The sequence below is a fragment of the Elephas maximus genome, chromosome 4 (genome assembly GCF_024166365.1).
Source record: "Elephas maximus indicus isolate mEleMax1 chromosome 4, mEleMax1 primary haplotype, whole genome shotgun sequence".
NCBI classification, from domain to species: domain Eukaryota; kingdom Metazoa; phylum Chordata; class Mammalia; order Proboscidea; family Elephantidae; genus Elephas; species Elephas maximus.
In genome coordinates this window covers 188,514,261-188,538,618 of record NC_064822.1, presented here as the reverse complement: position 1 = coordinate 188,538,618, position 24,358 = coordinate 188,514,261, and the positions used below count along the sequence as shown (strand labels likewise).

At 48.6% G+C, this 24,358-nt stretch overlaps 1 protein-coding gene across 1 annotated transcript in view; it reads right to left on the bottom strand.

Annotated features, from left to right (window-relative positions):
* SAMM50 (SAMM50 sorting and assembly machinery component) overlaps nucleotides 1-24,358 on the bottom strand; it is a 46,461-nt gene that overhangs the window by 9,520 nt on the left and 12,583 nt on the right. Inside the window, exons 4-14 of the mRNA XM_049884614.1 lie at nucleotides 23,717-23,804; nucleotides 22,575-22,681; nucleotides 21,789-21,919; nucleotides 21,472-21,559; nucleotides 18,204-18,332; nucleotides 17,189-17,260; nucleotides 16,112-16,198; nucleotides 9,333-9,403; nucleotides 6,776-6,843; nucleotides 2,804-2,950; nucleotides 1,957-2,098 (exon numbers count right to left, since the gene is read on the bottom strand). Coding sequence (XP_049740571.1) covers nucleotides 1,957-2,098; nucleotides 2,804-2,950; nucleotides 6,776-6,843; nucleotides 9,333-9,403; nucleotides 16,112-16,198; nucleotides 17,189-17,260; nucleotides 18,204-18,332; nucleotides 21,472-21,559; nucleotides 21,789-21,919; nucleotides 22,575-22,681; nucleotides 23,717-23,804 — 1,130 coding nt within the window. The remainder of the gene's footprint in view (nucleotides 1-1,956; nucleotides 2,099-2,803; nucleotides 2,951-6,775; nucleotides 6,844-9,332; nucleotides 9,404-16,111; nucleotides 16,199-17,188; nucleotides 17,261-18,203; nucleotides 18,333-21,471; nucleotides 21,560-21,788; nucleotides 21,920-22,574; nucleotides 22,682-23,716; nucleotides 23,805-24,358) is intronic.

Below are 24,358 nucleotides of genomic sequence, written 5' to 3'. Positions count from 1 at the left end.
GGAAGGCTGTGGTCTTTGATCCTTATCAGCAAGTGCTTCAAGTCCTCTTCATTTTCAGGAAGCAAGGCTGTGTCATCTGCATAACGCAGGTTGTTAATGAGTCTTCCTCCAATCCTGATGCCCCGTTCTCCTTCATATAGTCCAGCTTCTCGGATTATTTGCTCAGCATACAGACTGAGTAAGTGTGGTGAAAGGATACAACCCTGACACACACCTTTCCTGAGTTTAAACCACGGAGTGTCCCCCTGTTTTGTTCAATCGACTGCCTCTTTGTTTATGTACAGGTTCCTCATGAGCACAATGAAGCGTTCTGGAATTTCCATTCTTTGCAATGGCATTCGTAATTTGTTATGATCCACACAGTCAAATACCTTTGCACAGTCAATAAAACACAGGTAAACATCCTTCTGGTATTCTCTGCTTTCAGCCAGGATCCACCTGACATCAGCAATGAGATCCCTGGTTCCATGTCCCCTCCTGAATCTGGCCTGAATTTCTGGCAGTTTCCCGTTGGTATACTGCTGCAGCCGCTTCTGAACTATCTTCAGCAAAATTTTACTTGCATGTGATATTGTTTGATAATTTCTACATTCGGTTGGATCAATTTCCTTGGAAATAGGTATAAACACGGGTCTCTTCCAGTCAGCTGGCCACGTAGCTGTCTTGCAAATTTCTTGGCATAGACAAGTGAGCACTTTCAGCGCTGCATCCCTTTGTTGAAACAGGGCAGTTGGTATCCCGTCAATTCCCGGAACCTTGCTTTTCGCCAGTGCCTTCAGTGCAGCTTGGACGTCCTCCTTCAGTATCATCCGCTCCTGATCGTTATGCCACCTCTTGAAATGGTTGAATGTCGACTGATTCTTTTTGGTACAGTGACTCTGTGTATTCCTTCTATCTTCTTTTGATCCTTCTTGTGTCGTTTAATATCTTCCCCATAGAATCCTTTACTATTGCAACTCGAGGCTTGAATTTTCTCTTCAGTTCTTTCAGCCTCAGAAATGTTGGGCATGTTCTTCCCTTTTGGTTTTCTATCTCCAGCTCTTTGAAACCTGTCCGCCGTGGATGACCCTGCTGGTATTTGAATACTGGTGGCACAGCTCCCAGCATCACAGCAACATTCAAGCTCCCACAGTATGACAAACTGACAGACACGTGGGGGAAGTAGAAGACTTAGTAAGTGTAAAAATGGTAGAATATTTCCTTAAACTAAGACAAATTACAACTTCGTGTTTAAAACCCAGGGCTGAGACTCAGCACCCCACTGAGGGCGAGGAAAGAGAGAAAACTGAAGGGAAAGAAACAGAGCCTAGAGTACTGAAGTATGAGGTAGTAAGAGACAACATAAACACTATCATCACAATGATTCCCATACAACATAAGAAACGGAATTAAAATTAATTTCTCTAACTGTAAATGCCCTGCACCGTATTCGCCCAGGTAACATTTAGCAGCTCTTTCTTTAGTACAATGACCAGGGGAAGGGCTAAGGTCGGAGGCCGCTGGGGAACACTCCTCCGGTGCTGAGAGAACGCTCTCGAGAATGAATCCCCTATGGCTGGAGGCAAAGCTTTGTCCCTTCAACCTTAGCCCCTGGCCTGCACAGACAGCCACTGGAAAGCCCTCTTTGCACATCCTACAAGCAGGATCAATAGCGGGCCTCAATTCTTCCAGCCAGACCAGGAGCCACTCCGGCTGCTTGTGTATGAGAAGCACAAGCAGCCTGGGGTGGGGGTGGGGGTGAGGGTGGGGGTGGGAACACACGACATTTTCTTCCAAAACGGATGGCAAAAAACCTACTGGAGAAAAACACACATATTGCCATTCTTTCACTAACTACTCTATTTCTTCTAAAATCTTGAATCTTAAAGGCCACTGATAAACGATTAACCATGTCCAAACTAAGACAAAATGACTGGCAAGCGTGAGGCGGGTGTGGGAGACAATGCGGGCACTGACCTGTCGCCCCTCTGGACGCCCATGGGGATGCAGTAATTAAGCTCCAGGCGGGCAATGTTGCCAAGCCTGAGGACGATCCCAGCACCGTACGACCAGCGGATGCACTCAGCCAGCCTGCGGATGTGGGCTTTGGGGCCCTCCCCTGGAAAGAGAAAAGGATGTGAGACCAACAGCATCCTGTCCTTTCAAAGCCACGCTCGGACAAGCCCTGGCTCTCCCCTGCCGTCTGCCCAGTGGTAACGTTTGAAGCCAGGCCCTGGGCTGAGAGAAGGGTGCATGAAGTGAGATGAGGACCAGAAACAAAACCCAGAGAGGCTTTGGGACCAGACTTGCTGCCTGCCCCAGTGAGCCGCGCTTCCTCAGCTCCTCGGGCTCCTGCACATTCCGCTGCCTTGGCCTGCCTTTCCCCGCCCTGACCACTGGGACAACCCTCCTCCCGGCCTCAACTCCGGGGCCATCTGGGAAGCTTCCCATGACTCTTTCTGCCCACTGGCTGCATCCGTCCATCCGCTGAGTCTCCTCTGGACCTGAGCTGCTGGGGAAGGGTGGAGCCCTGTGGCCATAAGGGCTGGAATAGAGTAAGTGCTCAAGAAGTGTCTGTTTAAAGGGATGGGCAGGTTTCTCTCTGCAGACAGCACTGGTAACTATTCTCCACGCACGCTGCAGTCACCCAAGCAACGACTCTGTTCTGGGCACCGTACAGGCGTTGTGGGAGCTGTTCAAAGTCAAGCGCAGTCTTTACAGCTAAAGACCGTGGAATCTGAGAGAGAGACGCCTATTTGTGTACTCGGCTTTTAAACATAAAGCTAGCTGCATGAGAAGGTTTTGCTTCCAGTCCAAGCTTTACCATAGTTGAGGTTGCAGAGGTTTCCTGCGTTGAGGAAGAAGTGCGTTCTGAAAAGTTCTCCAAAGCCGCCCTGGCCGGGCCGGAAAGGCAGTGGGGTATAGAGGTGCAGGCCGCCGGCCCAGTAGGCCTCCCCTCCCAGGTAGTCTCCTAGCAGGAGGGCACAGAACAAGAACAAGGTCACACGGACCGAAATCACATGAACTCGCACAGTACACAAGACTCATTTCATATAAATAAGCACGCAGCTCTGTGAATAGCAGGTTTTCTAACTCCTGGTGCTGCTGGCCTCATTTAAATCATCTTTCTTTTTCTCCTGGTTTGTTTTACAATTTGCTTTAGCTGGAAAAAAAAAAAAAAAAGCCAGTATAGTTTAGGAAAGAATGTAATCTCGTAAACATCACTTTATCCACAACTGCAGATAGCGACAGGCCTCTGCAGTTGTGGATAAAGTATTACTTTATGTATTATTTTTGCCAAAATGTCAAGATCACAGTGTTGAGAGACAAAATGCAGAAAAGCTCTCTGCAGGTCCTGGACGTGGATGAACGCACTACTAATGAAAAGGCACGGGGCACCTCCCGTACACGGCACAGTGCCACCTGAGGCACCCGCCCGGGCCCGGCGTCTGCAGAGAGGAGGCTGTCTGTAAAGGTTCACAGCTACTCAGAACTTTTTATTTCAGAGAAAGGTTAATGTTGCCGTAATTAAAGGCTACCCACGGACAGCACGCATTTTCATTATTTCTGAAAATGCTTTTATCCCTTCCATTTTGCTATAAATAGTCACACTGAAGGGACAAAAAAAAAAAACCTTAAATGTTTATACTTTACTGTAAAAATGCTATTTATAAAGGGTCATAGTCCCTTTAATACAAAATGACAGATCATGACAAAGAAATATACTGGATGTCTGAGACTGACCCCAAGGAAAGAACTGTTTATTCACTTAGAGACGTCAGCAGCTCCTTCCTTAACCCCTTTTAATATGTATGTATGAATGTTTAATACAGTCACATGTTTCTAGAGGGAACGAACAAGCTTGAGAGGAAATAACAAAAGGTCAACTTTGTTCCTTATTTCCCAGAAACAGCCCTTTCTTTCCTTAAATAACCAACTGTATTCTGATCATAAAAGCAATAAACTTGTAGACAATCTGATGTAGAGAATTAGAGAAAAAAAAAGAAATTTTCTTCTAATTTCTACTATTCAGAGATGACCAGCTAACATTCTGGTGTTCTTTCTTCCAGTGAAGTGTAATGTATAATTAAATAATAAAATTCGGCTCATTTAATATATATGGCTTCTAGTCTTTTTTTTTTAGTTCAACATATCATAAGCATTTCCCTTACACTCTTTGAAATGTGATTTTTATAGCTGAATAATTACACTATCGTTGTCGTGTGCCATGGAGTTGATTCCAGCTCGTAACAACCCTATAGGATAGAGGAGAACTGTCCACTGGGTTTCCAATGTTGTAATCGTTCCAGGAGTAGACTGCGACATCTTTCTCCCATGGAGCAGCTGGTGGGTTCCAACTGCTGACCTGTTAGTTAGCAGGCAAGTGCTTAACCACTGCGCCACCAGGGCTCTTTGAATAATCACATAGCTATACCGTGATTCAGGATCCATTCGCCTTCCATCGGCACACTGGTTTCTAATCTCACAATAGTAGACACTAACCTGTGATGAGAACCCCAGTGCACACACACATAGTTTTAAACCTCGTACTGACATAGAGAAAAGTACAAGAAATCTAAGTGTACAACTCAACGGTGTTCACACTGAACACACCCACAAGCACCCAGATCAAAAAATAGAACGTCCAGCCCCCTGGAAGCCCCTGTTCTCCTTTGTAAATCACTACCTACATATTATGGATTGAACTGTGTCCCCCCAAAACATGTGTTGTAAATTCTAACCCTTATACTTGCAGATGTAGTCCCATTTGGAAATAGGGTTTTCTTCGTTATGTTAATGAAGCAATGAGTATAGGGTGTGTTTTGGGCCAATCACCTTTGACATATATAAACTGAGCAGATTAGGCACACAGAAGCCAGCAGAGATTGAGGACGACAGATGCCATATGAAGGTCACCAAGGGACCAAGGAACAGTAGCTGGAAAGAGACAAGGATTTTCCTCCAGAACCAACAAAGACAGAAAGCCTTCCCCCAGAGCCGGCACCCTGAATTCGGACTTCAAGCCTCCTAGACCGTGAGGAAATAAATTTCTGTTTGTGAAAGCCACCCCCTTGTGGTATTTCTGGATAGCAGCACTAGATGACTGAGACACCACCACTCAGGCCATGGGCAACCACTACCCGGTGGCTAACAGCAGAGACTGGCCCTGGGTGGTGCAAACGGTTACTGCTAGCCGAAAAGTTCAAGGCTGGGGTCTACCCGGAGGTGCCTTGGGAGAAAGGCCCGGTGATCTACTGAAAAATCAGCCACTGAAAACTCTGTGGACACACACGGGGTCGCTATGAGTCAAAGCCGACTCAACAGCACCTGGCTTTTTTAACAGCATAGGTTAGTTCAGCCAGGTCCCAAACTTGACGTAAATGGAAGCACACACTCTGCATGTCTCTGGGTCTGGCTCCTTTCTGCACGTCTCTGAGGCTCGCTCACTCATGCCCTCCTTCGGGCAGCGGCTGTGACCCGGCGATCCTCCCGGCTGTACCGTATCTCACAGTGTGAAGACATCACTGCTCGTTTGCCCATCTATTGTCAACGGGTGTTGGGTAGTTTCCAGTTTGGGGCTACCGTGAGCATTCCTTGCACACATACTTTTACAGCGTCTCTTACTATATCCCCTGGATAGGTGCCTAGAATGGGGTCACTGAGTTAGAAAGAATAATCATGTTTAAGGCTCCTGGCACCTATCGTCCAACTGCTTTCATGGAAGTTAAGGCGACTTACATCCTTGCCCAGAGTCTTACCCACTGCCTATCTGAGAAGCAGTAAGTGGAATATCATGGTGTTTTGATTTTCAGACAAGCGAAAAGTTCCCAAACTTTCATACAGCTCTCATATCGTACTTACTTGCTTATAAGAAAAAAAAAATAAAATAAAGCCACCCAAAACTCATGTCACTTTTCTAGAAAATCTGAAACTCTAAGAAAGTACTCTAAGAACACATGGAAAGACAAATCCGTATTTCACACAAAAATTTATGCACCATGCAGTCATTATTTATAATGACGTAAAACAGGACAATATACAACCATTTAAAACAACGCTGTTGAAAGTTTCTAATAACGAGCGGAGACAACTTCAACTGTATCTCCGCTACAACGTCACGTGCAGGAGAGGGTGCCAGGAAACGCGAATTCTCACACATTGCTGGAAAGGATATAACTGAGACAGCCTTTCTAGAGAGCACCACAAAGCCTTAAAAAATATCGAAATCCTTTGATCCAGCAATTACACATCTAGAACTTTCTATTAAAGTAGAACGCACAGATGAGCACACAGAAGGATATTCGCTGATATACTGTTTTAAAATTGTGAAAAAAGGAAAACAGTATAAATGTTCTAAACTTGGGATTTGGTTAAAAAAAATTATAGTATGTTAATAAGATGAAATATGTAGCTATTAAAAATGATAAAATATTCTCATAAAAATACACTTGGTATATTTTTAAAATGGGAGAGGGGACATGTTAAAAAGCAGTAGGGAAACACAACAAACTGAAACACAGTGTGAAGTCGTGCACGTGAACAGCCCAGAAGGAACGCAGACGACACGCACCCACGTTCTCTCTGGGTGCCTGCACTATGGGTCATTTTCATGTTTGGCTTTGATACGTTTTCTGATCTTTCTACAATTCTGATTCCCTCAGCAGCTGCCTACTCCCTGGCTGCTGTGTGGCGGACACTGAACTAGATCCTAACTCCACAGTGACGGACAGGAACACCGATGACTACGTGCCCGGAAGTTACGCGGTGTGTGCGGCGGGACGGTGGGGCGACAGACCTTCACTCTGAGGACCGATGCTGTGCATGCTGAATCCACGGACGCTGGTCGGGCCCCCCAGGTAAAACCTAAACGAGAGCAAAACGTCAGAGCAAAGTCGCCAGGTGAAAAGCGACAGCAGACGTGGAAGTGCCTAAGTCCGAGCGCCTTTGGTGCTGCAATGTCAACATCACGGCAAAACAGCCACCGACGGCTTAGAAAGACCACACAGTTCCTGAAAGTCTGAACTTGACCAGGTGCTTCAAGCTGCTGGGGAGGGGGGGCGGGGGGGCAGCGACAGGAAGCACAAACGCGGGGACTCAGGGCAGAAGGGCGGTGGTCTGTCCACTGGAAAGGACTGCCTGTAAGAATCCATTACGCACTTCCTTTTCACCACAGGCCTCCTAACTGCTCAAAACACAACGTTCATAACAAAAAGCAAGACACAAACTGCAGACTGTGTGACCTGAAGAGCATAAAGGGGGAAGATAACACCAAAGGAAACTCTTGCTGTTACTTTAAATGTTTTTTTCAACAATGATTTTTCATTAGAAAAACAAAATATTATAATTTTAAAAAATGAATTCCTCTTGGACTCCTTAAGGGACTGGATTATCATATGTTTTTCAACTATAACTGAATAAAATGAAGGGCATAAATTAAAAATTAGCTACTTAGAAACCCCGTCCACTTTCTATAAAATCGAACAGCTTGTTGGAAGCCGACTGTAGACAGTGATAATTACTAAATAACGAATTAAAATGCTAAGAGAGGTGTGTACAGTCTTTCCAGCGTGGCCGCCAGAGAAGCCCTGAGAGCCGCCTGCGGACCCGCAGGGCCACGTGTTGCTGCTAAAAGCACTGGACATATCTGCACAATCACAACCGGGGTGCTGTGCTCCTGGTCCTCCCGCCACAGAGAAGCCTTGCCGAATTTATCCACTTGAACTTGAGCTTAAGAGTCTATAAATGTGCGTTTACTTATTACTTGAGGTTTCCATGTAAAGCCTGTCTGAATGCTTCATGAATTATAGGAAACAAACAGCAAGTTCTTTTCATTTTTAGAAAAACTATACATATCCACACATGTTCTTCTGAAAAAAATCCAAATGACCCAGGGAGCACGTAATATAAAAAGTGAAAAGGTCCTTCCTCCCGCCTTGTCTGCCCACCACATCCCAGGGGCCAGAGTGGGCCACGCGGTCAGTGGAGACCCTCGCCGCTGCCCCCGCAAACAGACTGCCCACGCCGGGGTTTCCGGCCCCTCATTAGGAAGAGGCCAATTATGTGTTTTTATATGCAAACTCTTAACTTCCAGACACCTATCTCCTTCTGTAAAATAATTACAGTCCTCTTTAGAATGGCCGTACTTATTGAATCATCTGCCCACTGCTGGGCTTAGATAAGGCAGCTGGAAAACTTCTGCTGTTATCAACACGGCTACAATGGACATCCCTGTAAATAACTCTTCCACACTACAAAAGCCTTTCTGCACATTAGATTCATGGAGGTAAAAGTATTTACGAATTTAAGTTTTTATACGTCCCAAAAAACCAGTTGAAGCTAAAGCAACATTTTAATTAGCACAGGGTTTAAAACAAAAAGTTTTCTTGTCCTCAAGGACAGTTACCGGTATTTCAGAGCAGCAAGTACAGAGGCGTGCCCTTCTGAGAGGTGGGACCCAGGAATATTCTCTACAAGCCTTAAAAACATTCGCATTCTTCAGACAGTACTTCCACGTTTAGGAATCTCTTCTCAGGAAATAAAATGAACAACCAGTGATTGACAAAGCTATGCTTCAGAGTGTTGTTTACAAAAACCACTGAAATATCCAAAACAGTGGTAGGCTAAAAAGTTATGGGACATGCAAATAATTAAAGATTGCATGCCATTAAAATGCTGCTTACAAAAAACTTCTCATGACTTGGTGAATGGCTACTCTGGTTTCTTAAAAAACTTTTTTAAAAGGACACAAAACTATATATAAAATACAGTACGTCAACAACTTAGCGTAAAACCAAACCTACTACTGCTGGGTGGATTCCGATTCCTAGTGACCCTACAGGACAGAGCAGAACTGCCCCATATGGTTTCCCAGGAGCAGCTGCTCCACCAGGGCTCCAACGTAACACAGGTGTATATATATATAAACGTATGTGTATACACATACACCCGTAAACACACATCCGCAAAGACAGACTAAAACGAAATAGTCTCAAATGTCACCTCAGCTTGATATTGGGTAGGCCTGAGTCTTTACTTCCTTCAACTTTTCTATTTTTATATTTCTGCAATGCATATGAACTGTATTCTTTTATAATCAGAAGAGAACGATGCCGAGTTTCTTAATATAATAAACTAAGTAACCTTTACCCCCATGCCTCCAAAAATTGTAAAAAAAAATATTAAGTACAAGGTATACTGGGTATTTTGAGGTTAGCTTAAAAACAAAAACTAAAGAAAAATATAAAATATTGCTCTCCTAAATAATTAAACTTCCCTAAAGTACCTTCTGAGAAATCAACCAAAAAGACCCAAAGGGAAAACATTTTCAAATGACCCACTCGCTTCTTACTCACCGATCGGCAATGCTCGATGGTTTGTCACCAATGGGCACCAGCATCCCACCCCAGAGCGAGGCTGAGATGACCTGTTAAAATATAAACAAACAGCTGTTTTCCTCCCACGTTCTCTTCGTGTGCTAGCAGCTGTAAAACATACCCCAAACCCAGTCACTGGCCACACTACGAGCACATGAGGCTCACAGAGCCCTGGGGTGAGGACACCAGAGCCGCAGAGGAGGATACAGGCTCGCGCAAATCAGGAATTATAGTTCAGCTGGTTTTGTGTATACGTTCAAAAACACTGCAACTTCAACTCTCAAATAAAGACATACTAAACTTTTTTTTTTTTTAAACACAAGCCAAGTCCCTGGGTAGAGCAAACAGTAAAGTGCTCGACTACTCGCTGAAAGGTTGGTGGTTGGCACCCATTCAGAGGTGCCTGGAAGAAAAGGTCTGGCAACTGCTTCCGAAAGGTCACAGTCATTGAAAACTCTGTGAAGCACAGTTCCAGTCCGACACACATGGCATTGCCGTGAATTGGAATCGACGTGATGGCAACTGGTTTACACACAAGCCAACGGCAAGCTCCAACACACACAGGGCATGGCTTCCGTCTGACCCGCTGAGAAGCAAGGTTCAGCAGGGCAAGCCTGGCCTGCCAGGGAGGAGGACCAGGGCCTGGATGCGTGACTCTGCATCTGATCACGCCTTGAACTTGGCTTCACACATGGAGGACTGAAGAAACAGAGCATCTCAGGCTGAAAGAAGGATGGTGACGATGCTCGCACAGTTATGAAGTCCAAGCCCAGGGACAGAGCATTCTGGAACAGGTCAAGAGGCAGGCCCTAATATTAGATCAACAGTCTGGTCTTCATTCCCATAAGCGCCACCCACAATACCCACTCAACACCGGAAACCACAGAGGCTCTTAGGCTCAAGTGACACCAGAAACCCCTTGAGTCTGCAGCTGCCCCCTCAAAACCAAAAGTCTCTGTGCACAGCAAGTCCACTTTCTGGATGCTCAGGCCCCAAGATCTTGGCATCAGACTTGAGTCTCCTGCTTCCACTCTCACATGAAACATGTCACGAAGTCCTGCAGCTTTATCTTCAACCCCCCCAGGTCCCCGTCCTCACACCCACTGCTGCTCCACACCGCCACACCTCTACCTGACTACAGGCTGGGAAAAAGTTTTTAGTGACGACATTTCCAATCAGTGTCTGATCTCTAAAATCTACATGATACTGCAAAAACTCAACTACGAAAAAACAAATAACCCAATTAAAAAATGGGCAAAGGATATGAACAGGCACTTCACTAAAGAAGACATTTAGGTAGCTAACAGATACGTGAGGAAATGCTCTCGATCATTAGCCATTAGAGAAATGCAAATCAAAACTACAACGAGATTCCATCTCACTCCAACAAGGCTGGCGTTAATACAAAAAATACAAAATAATAAATGTTGGAGAGGTTGTGGAGAGACTGGAACACTTATACACTGCTGGTGGGAATGTAAAATGGTACAATCACTTTGGAAATCGATTTGGCGCTTCCTTAAAAACCTAGAAATAGAACTACCATACGATCCAGCAATCCCACTCCTCGTAATATATCCTAGAGAAATAAGAGCCCTTACACGAACGGATATATGCACACCCATGTTCATTGCAGCACTGTTTACAATAGCAAAAAGATGGAAGCAACCAAGGTGCCCATCAATGGATGAATGGATAAATGATGGTGTATTCACACAATGGAATACTACACATTGATAAAGAACAGTGAGGAATCTGTGAAACATTTCATAACATGGAGGAACCTGGAAGGCATTATGCTGAGTGAAATTAGTCAGCTGCAAAAGGACAAATATTATATGAGACCACTATTATAAGAACTTGAAAAATAGTTTAAATAAATAAGAAAATATTCTTTGATGGTTACAAAGGAGGGGGGAGGGGGTACTCACTAATTAGATAGTAGACAAGAACTATTTTAGGTGAAGGGAAAGACAACACACAATACAGGCGAGGTCAGCACAATTGGATTAAACCAAAAGCAAAGCAGTTTCCTGAGTAAACCTAACACTTCGAAGGCCAGCGTAGCAGGGGTGGGGGTTTAGGGATCCTGGTCTCAGGGGACATCTAGGTCAATTGGCATAATAAAATCTATTAAGAAAACATTCTGCATCCCACTTTGGAGAGTGGCGCCTGGGGTCTTAAATGCCAGCAAGAGGCCATCTAAGATGCATCAATTGGTCTCAACCCACCTGGAGCAAAGGAGAATAAAGAACACAAAAGACACAAGGTAATTATGAGCCTAAGAGACAGAAAGGGCCACATAAATCAGAGACTACATCATCCTGAGACCAGAAGAACTAGATGGTGCCCGGCCACAACTGATGACTGCCCTGAGAGGGAACACAACAGAGAATCCCTGATGGAGCAGGAGAGCAGTGGGTTGCAGACCTCAAAATCTAGTAAAAAGCCCAGACTTAATGGTCTGACTTAGACAAAAGGACCCCAGAGGTCACGGTCCCCAGACCTTCTGTTAGCCCAAGACTGGAACCATTCCCAAAGCCAACTCTTCAGACAGGGATTGGACTGGACCATGGATAGAAAATGATACTGGTGAGGAGTGAGCTTCTTAGCTCAAGTAGACACATGAAGACTATGCTGGCATCTCCTGTCTGGAGGGGAGATGAGAAGGCAGAGGGGGACAGGAGCTGGCTGAATGCACAGGGAATATACGAGAGAAGGAGTGTGCTGTCTCATTAGGGGGAGAGCAAGTAGGAGTATATACATCAACCCATTGCCATCGAGTCGATTCCAACTCATAGCGACCCTATAGGACAGAGTAGAACTGCCCCCACAGAGTTTCCAAGGAGCACCCGGTAGATTGAAACTGCTGAACTTTTGGTTAGCAGCCATGACACTTAACCACTATGTCACCAGGACTTCCATAGGAGTATATAGCAAGGTATATATAAATTTTTGTAAGACTGACTTGGTTTATAAACTTTGACTTAAAGCACAATTAAAAAAAAAAAGATGGAAGTTGTCAAGGATTTCATTTTACTTGGATCCACAATCAACACTCAAGGAAGCAGCAGTCAAGAAATCAAAAGACCCATTGCACTGGGCAAATCTGCTGCAAAAGACCTCTTTAAAGTATTGAAAAGCAAAGATGTCACCTTGAAGACTAAAGTGCATCTGACTCAAGTCATGGTGTTTTCAATCGCATCATATGCATGTGAAAGCTGGAGAGTGAATAAGGAAGGCCGAAGAAGAACTGACGCCTGTGAATTGTGGTGTTGGCGAAGGATACTGAATATACCGTGGACTGCCAGAAGAACGAACAAACCTGTCTTGGAAATATGACCAGAATGCTTCTTAAAAGCAAGGGTGGTGAGAGTACATCTCACTTACTTTGGACACGTTATGAGGAGGGACCAGTCCCTGGAGAAGGACACCATGCTTGGTAGAGGGTCAGCGAAAAAGAGGAAGACCTTCAACAAGATGGATGGACACAGCGGCTGCAACAACGGGCTCAAGTGTAACAACTGTAAGAATGGCACAGGACCGGGCAGTGTTTCATTCAGTTGTACACAGGGTCGCTATGAGTCAGCATCGACTCAATGGCACCTAACAATAACCGTTTTCTTCATAGCATTTATCACCACCTGTTATTTATATACTAACATACCCGTTTACATTCACTAGAATGTAACTTCCTCAAGAGCAAAATTTTTGTTTTACTCAGTGACGTATTCTTTGTGCCTGGACAGTGCCTGGCAGCTGGTATATATTTGTGGGACAGGTGGATGATGGGTGGGTGGTTGTGTAGGTGGGTGGGTAGACGGATGATGGGTGGGTGGTTGTGCTGGTGGGTTGACGGATGATGGGTGGGTGGCTGTGTAGGTGGGTGGGTAGACGGATGATGGGTGGGTGGTTGTGTTGGTGGGTTGACAGATGACGGGTGGGTGGCTGTGTAGGTGGGTGGGTAGACGGATGATGGGTGGGTGGTTGTGTAGGTGGGTGGGTAGACACGGATGAAGGGTGGGTGGGTTGACACAATGGGTGGGTGGTTGTGTAGGTGGATGGGTAGACACGGATGAAGGGTGGGTGGGTTGACACAATGGGTGGGTGGTTGTGTAGGTGGGTGGGTAGACGGATGATGGGTGGGTGGTTGTGTAGGTGGGTGGGTAGACGGACGATGGGTGGGTGGTTGTGTGGGGTAGACGGATGATGGGTGGGTGGTTGTGTAGTTGGGTGGGTTGACGGATGATGGGTGGGTGGCTGTGTAGGTGGGTGGGTAGATGGATGATGGGTGGGTGGTTGTGTAGGTGGGTGGGTAGATGGATGATGGGTGGGTGGTTGTTGGGCAGACGGATGATGGGTAGGTGGCTGTGTAGGTGGGTGGGTAGACGGATGATGGGTGGGTGGTTGTGTTGGGTAGATGGATGATGGGTGGGTGGTTGTGTAGTTGGGTGGGTTGACGGATGATGGGTGGGTGGCTGTGTAAGTGGGTGGGTAGACACAGATGATGGGTGGGTGGGTTGATGGATGATGGGTGGGTGGTTGTGTAGTTGGGTGGGTTGACAGATGACGGGTGGGTGGCTGTGTAGGTGGGTGGGTAGATGGATGATGGGTGGGCGGTTGTGTACGTGGGTAGACGGACGATGGGGGGGTTGTGTTGGTGGGTAGATGGATGATGGGTGGGTGGTTGTGTAGGTGGGTGGGTAGATACGGGTGAAGGGTGGGTGGGCTGACGGATGATGGGTGGGTGGTTGTGTAGGTGGGTGGGTAGACGGATGATGGGTGGGTAGGTGAGTAAGTAGAAGAGCAGATGACTGATGAGTGATGGCAGGATAATGGGTGGATGGATGATTAAGGAGTGACGGATGGATAACGGATGGGTGGGTGGATAAATGGATGGGTGGGTGGATGACTGATGGGTGGTGGATGGGTGTGCTGGTAGGCGAGTGGGTGGATGGATGGATGATGAGTAGGTGGGCAAGTGGGTAGCTCAATGGATGGATGACTGATGAGTGGATGACTGGATGAATGGATAAACAAGGAGATGGGTGGGTGGATAGGTGAGCACTACCTTAAACTTAAGCACAGGAAATATAAACACAGTGGAGGGAAGCGCTAGCTTGATCTGGGAGGTCAGAGAAGGCTCACAGAAGACATACCTATATCGACGTTTTCAAGGCAGGGAGCAGGAATTGAAAAAGCGAGCTACAGACAGATGAAGGCAGTGTACGCACAAATGCCTGAAGAGCGAGCCCTGTCCTTTGGGAAACTAGAAGTTGTTTAGCAGAGCCAGTACACAGGGAAAAGGGGGCAGTGATTAAGGAGCATAGAGCCGTGTGTGCCACAAGAAGGGGCATGAACTGTTTATGGTAAGACGTGCATTTCAGGTGACAGAAGGAGAAGGGGCAGAGGTAGAGTGGGGAGGGGAGGGACAAAGCTGCGTCGGTGCCACGGGTGAGAAAGAGGAACTCCGGCGGGGAGAAGAGACCGGGCCTGGTGCTCGCTGGTTTTGGGAGTGAGGACTTGGAGCAGTCAGAAAGAAGTTTGCGGCCACTAGCAAACGGCTGTGAAGTTGGTGAAATCCAGAACCCGGACTATCTGGCAGCATGGGAACCTGGGGCCCAAGAGAGAGCGAGCTGGGCTGGATCGGGAGCTGCAGTGCACAGGTGGGAGCTGCGGCCACAGGGAGGCCGAGATCCTCCGGGACAGCATGCCCAGTGAGAAGACCTCCAGGAGAGCCCAGGGGAAAACCACATTTATGAGGCAGAGGAGGAGGTAAAGCCATGTACAGACCCTGAGAGGAAGAAGCTGAAAATACAGGAGAGGTAGGGATCACGGAGCCAGAGAAAATAAGTGAGGAGCAGATGCGAAGGACAAGCACGCAGACCACAGCAGCAAGTGCAGGGAGAGGGACCAGAAGGAAGAAGCCTGGAAGGAGCTCACTGAGTTTAACGCCAGAGAGGCCCGGGGCCTCTGGCAGAGTGGAAGCAGGAGGAAGGCGGGAACCAAATTCAACCTGCAGCGAGCCAAGGGCTGAGTGGCAGTAGTGATGAGTGCCTTTAAAATAAGCTGTCCAGAAATGACCAGACTACTGCAGTCATACTGCCCTTCTTGCCCCCAAGTGTAAGGTCAGCGAAGAGACTGGCAGCTGCCATGTGGCAGGGAGCTAGCTGTCCACAGTCACCAATGCGCTGGGAAGACTTGGGGAGTAACCCAGCTACCCCCTCCGCCTGGACTCTACTGACTAGGTCAGAATTCGGTCACTTACTCCTCATTTCCTGAGTCAACTGAGGGACACTAAAGCAAATTGGATTAAAAAAAAAAAAAATCCTGGAAGCACTCAGAGCCCAGCAGACTTGGCAAAACAGGGCAGAGTTTCCACAGAAGTGACATGATGAAGAAAAGGAGACGGGTGTAGACGTGTCCTTGAACCACACTTCCCGGAAGGCCCTGAGCTGGTAAACAGAGAAGGTGCTCTTTTCTGGTCCCGTGTGAAATAACGAATGGAAATTGTTTTCAAAAGAGAATAACCACCACTTCTTCAATTCGGGCTATGTTTAAAAGACCGAATACTCCCGTTTAATGCATTAACGCCCTGGGATTTCACTTGCGTGCTTTAGAGATTCAGGAACTAGGACCTTCTAACACGATCCCAAAAGCGAGGGGTGACATCGCGAGGGGTGACATCGCACCTTCTAACACGATCCCAAAAGCGAGGGGTGACATCGCAGGTGCCTCCATCGTGATTAGATACTCACTGAATCCAACACGAGCTGTTTATTCAACTGGAGCTCAAAATCTTCCTTTAGGAAGCTCACGTCTCCCCCGGTGTAGCCTGCCAGCTCCTGCAGGAAAGAGTCCTCAGTCAAGGCGGAGCAGATACTCCTTATGGGGCCACTAGATGGTGTGGTTGCAATCACCTCACCGGACCACTTCTGTCTCCTGGAAGACGACGTTCTAGCTGTTCTACAAAGTAACTCAGGGCTGACAGAGAGATGTGCTGACTACAGCCTGTTATTCCCACAGATGAGAAAACACTGGCTACAGGGACAGTTCACGAGAGCGCTCACAACAGACACAGCTTGTCTGGCCTAATCAGTGTCTGGGGAGATGAAGTAACAGCCAACCATTTACAGGGAGGAACACTGCCTATCAAGCTCTGGTTTCGAGCTGCTTCTCTGGGCGGAGGCTGCGGCCACCTGGGCGTATGCCCTGCACGGTGACAAGTGGCTGGAGCACAGGAGGCTGCCCACGTGAGGCCTTGTAGCTCAAAACTGCCCTCCCCGAGGTGGGCTTCCACTCCTCCTTGTGCTGTACTGTTGTTCATCTTATAAGAGAGAATGATGGCTCGGCTCCTCTGCCTCGAAAAAAAGGGAAAATGAAAGGCAGACTAAGCACTAGAGGCGGGGTCACCTCAGCATGGTGAAGCCTGTTCCCTGCGTGGACCTGGCAGCTTCTCTCACTGACATTACCTGTCTGACCCCTGCTGGCACACACATGACAACCCCTGCCTTCCACTGTTCTTTAACGGGCAACCAAGGAAACCACTCACACCAAATCACAGCTGACCCTGGTCTAGTTTGTGACCCCACCCCAGGTTCTGTGTGGGTAAGAGACAGGGCTGCAGAGAGCAGGGAACAAGCCCAGGGCTGGGAGCCCCAGAAGGGAAGGCGACCAGCACGGTGTTCACTGTGACAGGAAGAAGCACAGTATTAAAAATGCCCATACCTGGGTGTCCCTGTCCCCCGGGGCACTCAAGCCTGCAGACACCTTACCCAGTGTCAAAAGCCTGGCTGCCCTCTGCCCTGCACAGGTGATAGGTGAATGAACGTTACCTGGTTAATTTTCAGCAAAGCCCCTTTTCTTGGTAAAATGGAAGAATTCCGAGAGTCAATGACCATCGCGTGCTGGAAGACATTTGGTGCGTTTTCACTTCAAACAGTTCTATAGAGTAGCCGACACTTACTGAGCGCCAGCTATATGCTAAGCACCGTTGTACGCGCTTCACAAACATTAAATCATTTAGTCCTTATAAAAGCCCTGCAAGGAAGGCAGATTAGTGCCTCTGCTTTACAGGAGGAGGCTGGAGCACCCACAGGGTACCAGCTGGACCTTCGAAGGAATGAAGAATTCATGTCAATTAGGTGAGCGCTGACCGCCTCCACTGGGGTCATTCTCTCAGACAGCAAGGCTACTCAGCCTGCGTTTTAATTCTTTTGGAAAGCTTTTATCCCACAGTCAGCTCTTAGGCACACTTTTCCCCATTACCACAGGTGATACCGTGAAAAAAACAACACGTTATTGAGAAAACACAACGTGAGGTGATGGACCATAAACTCGCAGAATGCCTGGAAGCCACCATTTTCAACAACGTTTTATCTGCCCAACCCCAAAGTTTTCGGCAGAATATAATCTGTGATGCCTGTCAATACGCCCCGATGTTGGCTGAGACATTTTTCCAGTTTACAACAAACACATCACTGACTGTGGGGATGGAGCAGGACCGGGTAGCAGTGACCGTGGGGATGGCTCAGGACCAGGAAGCGGTGACCGTGGGGATGACGCAGAACCGGACAGCAGCGACCGTGGGGATGGCACGGGACCGGGCAGCAGTGACCTTGGGGATGGCTTGGGACGAGGAAGCAGTGACCATGGGGATGGTGCACGACCGGGCAGTGGCGACTGTGGAAATGGCTCGAGACCGGGCAGCGGCGACCGTGGGGATGGTGCGGGACCAGGCCACGATTTGTTCTGTTAAACCCAGGGCTGCTGTGAGTCAGCAACCTGACGGCACCCCAACAGGCTGTATCAAAAAACTTAGCTACTTCCTCAGACGAGAGAAGTCCTCACCGAGAGAGATGACTTAAGTGAATGTCCGCTCTCCTTCCGGACAGCAAAGGAGGCCGTTCTGGAGAGGCAGCCCAGCTCTCGCCACACGCCTTCCCACTTCACGGTGTGGCTGGTTTTCCAGATAGGAATCTGCAAACACACGGAAAATGGTGACCGGCCTGTGATTAAACCCTTCTGTACTATCCACACTTCAGGAAGTTGTCCCAGATCACTTTTTGGAATGAGGCATCCCTAAATAACTAATTAGTTATCTAAGTCACAGTCCCTTAAAAAGGAGGTAGGGAGAGAGGAAGAAAGATGGAAGGAAGAGGCAGGACGGAGGGAGGGAGGGAAGGGGAGCTGAGGTGGGATGAAACACTGCTCTGCAGTGTCAGGACCGAGCTGTGGTGAGGCCTGGCTCACTCATCTGAAAGCTGCAGGCAACTTTATAAGCAACAGGCATCCTTCCTCCCCAACCTTTGTAAAGGACAAGGCACCCAGGATGACATGACACACACCCCGCCCAGTCCTGAGCCCTTGTCGGAAGCCAGGCCCAGTGACCCAGATGACTCCCACAGCCCTGACAAGAGCTGGGAGAGAAGGCTGCATGTGAGCTACTGAGCGTCCTTCCCACAGACACAGCCCAACCCAGGGGACTCTGGGGTCAGGACAAGAGGACAGGCCTCTTTGCCTGACACTCTCCCTGAAGCCACTACAGTCTGTCTCATGCTTGCTGGACAGTAAACCAAGTTGTTGGGTGGCTTCAGAAGGTATGGCAGTAATGTTGCCCTTAGAAGACCATGGCCACACCCCCAACTCCCTCAGCCGGAGTGGCCCAGGCTGAGTCCGACACTGGGTATGCTCTGTAGCCGCAGGCCTGTGAGAGAACTGAGCCACTAGGGGTGGGCACAGTCGCCGGCCTAGAACGCCCCATCCAGCTTCCAGGGTGGGAAAGCAGGAGAACCACTTCAACGCAGGTTTTCATCAAGCACCCAGAAGATAGCGTGCCAGGCGCTGGGAACCACAGTGCCGGGTGGGCAACCTGTTCATGGCCAGTTCTGCACTAAGCTGCCTGAGGGCCAGTGACTCGCCCAAATGCCTGCGAGAGGCGCAGAGCTGACCCAACCATTTCTCCATTCCTTGTACAGCAGCTTTTAACATGGGCGGTACTATTCCGAGGAGAAACATCTCTGGATTCACCGCTGGGGGACGAGCAGGGGCCAGAGCATACAGGCTCGTTGTGTGTGAGATCACCTTCCTTCTCTTATTCAGCAGGCGGGACCCTGCCCTCCCTTCAAGGCCCAGCTCCAGCATCACCTCTTTGGGGGCCCCTTTCTCAGCTCCCTATTCCTAGTCAGATTCACCCCCTCTCAGCTCCTATGGGTAGAATAAACAGTTAATGCACTCGTCTGCTAACTGAAAGGCTGGAGGTTCAAATCCACCCAGAGTCACTTTGGAAGAAAGGCCTGGCAATCTACTTCTGAAAAATAAGCCACTGAAAACCCCATAGGTGTACTCTGACATGGGATCATCGTGGGTCGGGGGCACCCACTGCACTCTGATCATAATTCTTTCTACCCTAGACCCCAACTCCTCACGTGCTCAATCTGCTGATCTATTAAGCCAGCCTGTGCCTGCTCTCCCCCACGGGTCTCCCCTCCCGTCCACAGCCGTGCTGGCAGAGCAGGGTCAGACCACAGCTGCAAGAAATGACAAAGTGGGCCTGTCTGAGCAGCCGCCAGCACAACCGTCACGCCTCTTACTGATTACCCATCAGTGCTGTGCCCCCTCCTTTGGCCAGTTCCCCCATCTGTTAGCACGCTCCTGCTTCACCAAGCTCCTGCTTCATGCAGGCACCAAGGAGACAAAATGGGCACGATGAGGTCCCTTCCACCTGGAGTTCCGTCTAGGGGCACAGGAGTGGGTGGGGGAAGGTGGCCAGCTCCCAGCTTCTCCCTCCACGGCACACCTCCCCTGGAGCCCATCCCAAAGCCGGTTCTCTCAGCTCTGCCCTCTCCGTGTGGATACCAGGGGCTTCTGCTCTCCTAGGAATCTCTGCTCTTTAAGAGGCCTAGAGAAAAGGGGTCAAGGGGAGACACAGGAGAAAGCTGGGGACAACTCCTGGTGCCTAACCACAGCTGCCTCGCTGGTCACCATGGCCTGAGGGAGCCGGGGATGGCAGAAAAAAGCATTTGCCTGGGTAGCCCCTTCGTACCCCCACCACAGGGCACTCGGGGATGACATCAGAGCAGCAGAGTACCTGAGGGCCACTCATCTCCAGACAAGGGAAAAGACAGCGGCAGGGCAAACGCTCACGGATGTGTGTGTCTCCATCCTGAGCCTGGCGCCCAGCCTGGCCACTTGGCCCGTGTTGGTGACCCTGGTCTGCACCAGCAGCAGCCTTCGCAGCTTACACTCTCAAAGGCTTCCAAGCACTAAGAGAGGAGCTGTATTTACTTATCTCATTCCACCTTCACCACTGCCCTGCAGGCCCCTGGGGGATGGTGTTATCACTACTTCCATCCTACAGACGAGGAGACTGAGTCATCACCCCAAGGGCATCTAGCTGTGAGTGGCAGAGCTGGTTCCAGCCCAGGCACTCTAACTCCCAAGCTCAGCCCTTCACCAGGGCTGTGGTTCTCCAACTTCAGCATGCGTAAGAACCACTGGGAGTGTGGTGGGCCGAGAACACACATTTCTAACCCACTCCCAGGGGCTGCCGATGCTGTGGTCTGGGGGTTACACATGACGCTCACACACAGCACTGTGTCTTGAGACCTTTCCCCACCAGCTGACACCTGCGATAGGGGTGCAACAATAGAGAAACGGGTAGAAAGGAAGGAGTCAAAATAGCAAGGTTCATCGTTAGGTCCCCAAACAGTCACTTGATATGAATTCCATTTGTGACATTTAATCACATCCTTCAATTAAAAAAAAACTTCAGTGTGAATCAATAATGGAGGCTTCAGTGATCTGAAGTGACTTTGCTGCTACCAGAAACTGTCGATCTTAACATAGGTGAGAAGCACAAACAGATGGAGTGGCACTCGGAAGTCAGGAGCAGAGTGACCTTGGTCAGGATGGAGGGGCCGTCACTGTGCACACCAGCCCTGCACTTTGCTCATCAAGAGGCAGCTGACAGGGAGCTCAAGGAACAGAGGGCGCCAATCCAAGCTCAGACCACCAGCAATTGTCCTCCCCTTGCCCAGCCTCCCTTCTGCCGTCTTTGGGTATCATTGACCATGGCTTCCACCCAGCTCCACAAGGGAATGACCGAAATGCTACTTACGCTATACTCGGCTGACAGTCCTCTGTCTGTCTCCCGAAGTGAGCTCCAAGGGAACTGCCCAGTAACTTTATACAAGTTTACAGAGAAACTAGAAGGCAACGGGACAGAGCTTTAAAAGCTGAAAGTGATTATAACTCGCAAACGTTTAAATCAACAGGTTTAAAAATACACTCTGGGGCTCATCTTCATGAGGAAACATCTAGCATGCTGACACTGTCGAGTGGCAGCTGAGTCTGCACGGCTTCTTTTCACATACAAGCCATCTACCTTAACTTTTAACCAGGCCACTGAACTCAATGAGCTGTTGGGCTTCCTACTTTCTTTCGAAGTTTCCGGGCTGTGGTTTGAAGAAGGACAAGCCGTACGATGTTTCCTTTGTTCCATAGGAAAACTGAAAAGTCACCTTTTCTGCACGTCCTAGAAGATTAGGGAGTTTGAGGCCAAGTACCTAGAAGAAAAAGAAAAACAGCAATGGCCTGAGATGAAGAAATAACTCCATTTAATAAAGACTATGCTAGCTCAAACCTATCAAAGATCACGGAGATGGAGCAGGACCACGCAACGTTTTGTCCTGTTATACACAAGGTCATCCCGAGTCAGAGCCAACTGGACGGCCGCTAACAACAGTAACAATACAAGTCGAGACAGTCTCGTAACAACAGAATAAAACGTAGACTACAGACCTGGGCTTTCACTTGTAATTGCTTTTATTCTTTAAAAGTATGCCTTTGCTGAGTGCACGAGCCCTGCATATGAAACTGATAAACGGAGGGACAGGTAAACTTGCCAACTGTGAAGCTCAAGGACATTAGTCCTACGGGTTAGGAGCTCATGAGAGTCTGAACAAAAGCCTACTGATGCCAACATTCCCCAAATTGCTCCTAATGTTAATATTGCCACCAAACAATCCAAAACACGTTATAATCCACCCTAGGGAGATTAAAGAGACACCACCAATAACAATAACCTACTTTCAAAACAAGATTAAGGTACATGAAATGAGAAAGAGCTCTGAAACCAGTATCAGCTTTTAGAACGTCGTCACATTTTAAAAACTCTTAGTTCCAAGTTCCAACACCAAGAAGGAGAAATGGACACCATACCATGCTGCCTTCGTTGTTCCCAACCATGGTGTTGTAGCTGCCTGTTAACCTCCTTAGCTCAGTCACTTCAAACGTAACGTCTAAACCGTTTGGAAGTGCATCGTCACCTAAGGAGACAAAAAATACCAGACGGTAAGACACCCAGAAGGCCTCATTTTATTTTACGTCCCACTGCTGGAAGTTCATTTTACTTTGCGAGCCCCTTTGGAAAGTGCACCATCTACTCTAAAGCTCAAGAGCGCTCCCACACAAACACAGACTGCAGCCCCAACTCTGCTGCGGCATGGAGTGCCTCACGACCCCGTTTCCTGATTATTTTTCTGGCTTATCTTTCACCATTCCCATTCCCCCACATCTGCCTTCCGGTTCTTTCGGGCACTGGGGGCCACCTGAGGAGCCATCTCTCTGGCTGCTGGGTGCTACCCCTCTCCCCGGAGCACTCTCCACCCTCCTCTGACCAGCAGGCCCTACTCCCCAGACTAACTCAGCTTACCTATCAGCACCCCCGCAGGAAACCTCTGGGACCCTGTCCCCTGCCCCGCCCCGCCAGACAGGGGAAAGTTTCCTCTTCTAGCCCCCTTAGGGCATGTATCATCCGGCACTGTAACCCCTGATTTGCCTGTCCCCCACCCTGCCCCTGGCCAGAAGCTCTTTAAGAAGAGACGACGTGTTTGCAGCCGTGTCCCAGTACCCAGCACAGGGCCTGTTCCAGGTCTTCCTAATAAAGAAGCAACACTAAGCTGGGAGACGTGCACAATAGCACACAGCAAACAAGGGAATGAGCAAAAACCAAAACTGAAACCTGCCTCCTAGCGGATCCTCTTAGCAAAGCACACACTGAGATGAGCCCACCAAGAGCCCATTTGGAAGCTGCTGGGCCAGGATGTGCCTGACGCAGCCTGGGTTCCTCCTTCAGGATCCTTCTCTCAGAGGCCTGGGGTAGTCCAGGATTCAGACGACCGTATCCTCGCAGTTCACCGCTCCACCCCATGGCCTGACAGAAAAACCCAGCCACTTCCAGAGACTGCTAACTGCCAGACCTTTCTGTCTGATGAACCCGAGGCTCTATGCACAAAGAGCTTTTCTATGATCCTGGAGGACAGAGAAGGGAAATCACAGAGGTACTACACCACAGTACAGACCTTGACATGTATCGATCAAAACGTCCACTTGTCTAAAAATTCCAAGGCGAAGCAGCCTTTCACGAGCCTCGTGAGATTTCCGCATTACCTGCAAGAGGGGAAAGAGACAGAGGCTGCATTCTTGTAAAACGGAGAAACCCAACTGGTGGCTGTACGACCAGGCGAGCACTTTCCACTTGGTGCTACGTCACTAATCATGGAGAAGAGATGGCTACCAAGACGACATGAAAGAGCAGACAAAGCACCTAACAGGGCAACAAAAACCCGATTCTAAAGGGCAAAACCCAGCCTGAGGCACAGAGCAGTGTACGTAATATAATCCCTTTTATAGAAACAAAATAAATAAAAGACCCCCACAGAAAGCCTGGCGTTGCTTCTCTGGAAGGGCTCACAATCAACTGTCAGCAGTGACTATGCAGTTATTCTGTGCTTTATAGTGCCGTCTGGGTTCCTGAACCACACACACGGTCTGTGTTTTCCCATCAGGCCAACGGCAGGTCATAGGGCGTTATGAGGCTGGCAGTCCAGGAGTCCTGTTTTGCTGGAGGGAAAGTAGAGGGCAGGACAGGCACCAGGAGGATCCCGAGTAAGGGGAGCTACCTACATTAGAACCCCCAGCAGGGGAGACAGGATGCCATTTCC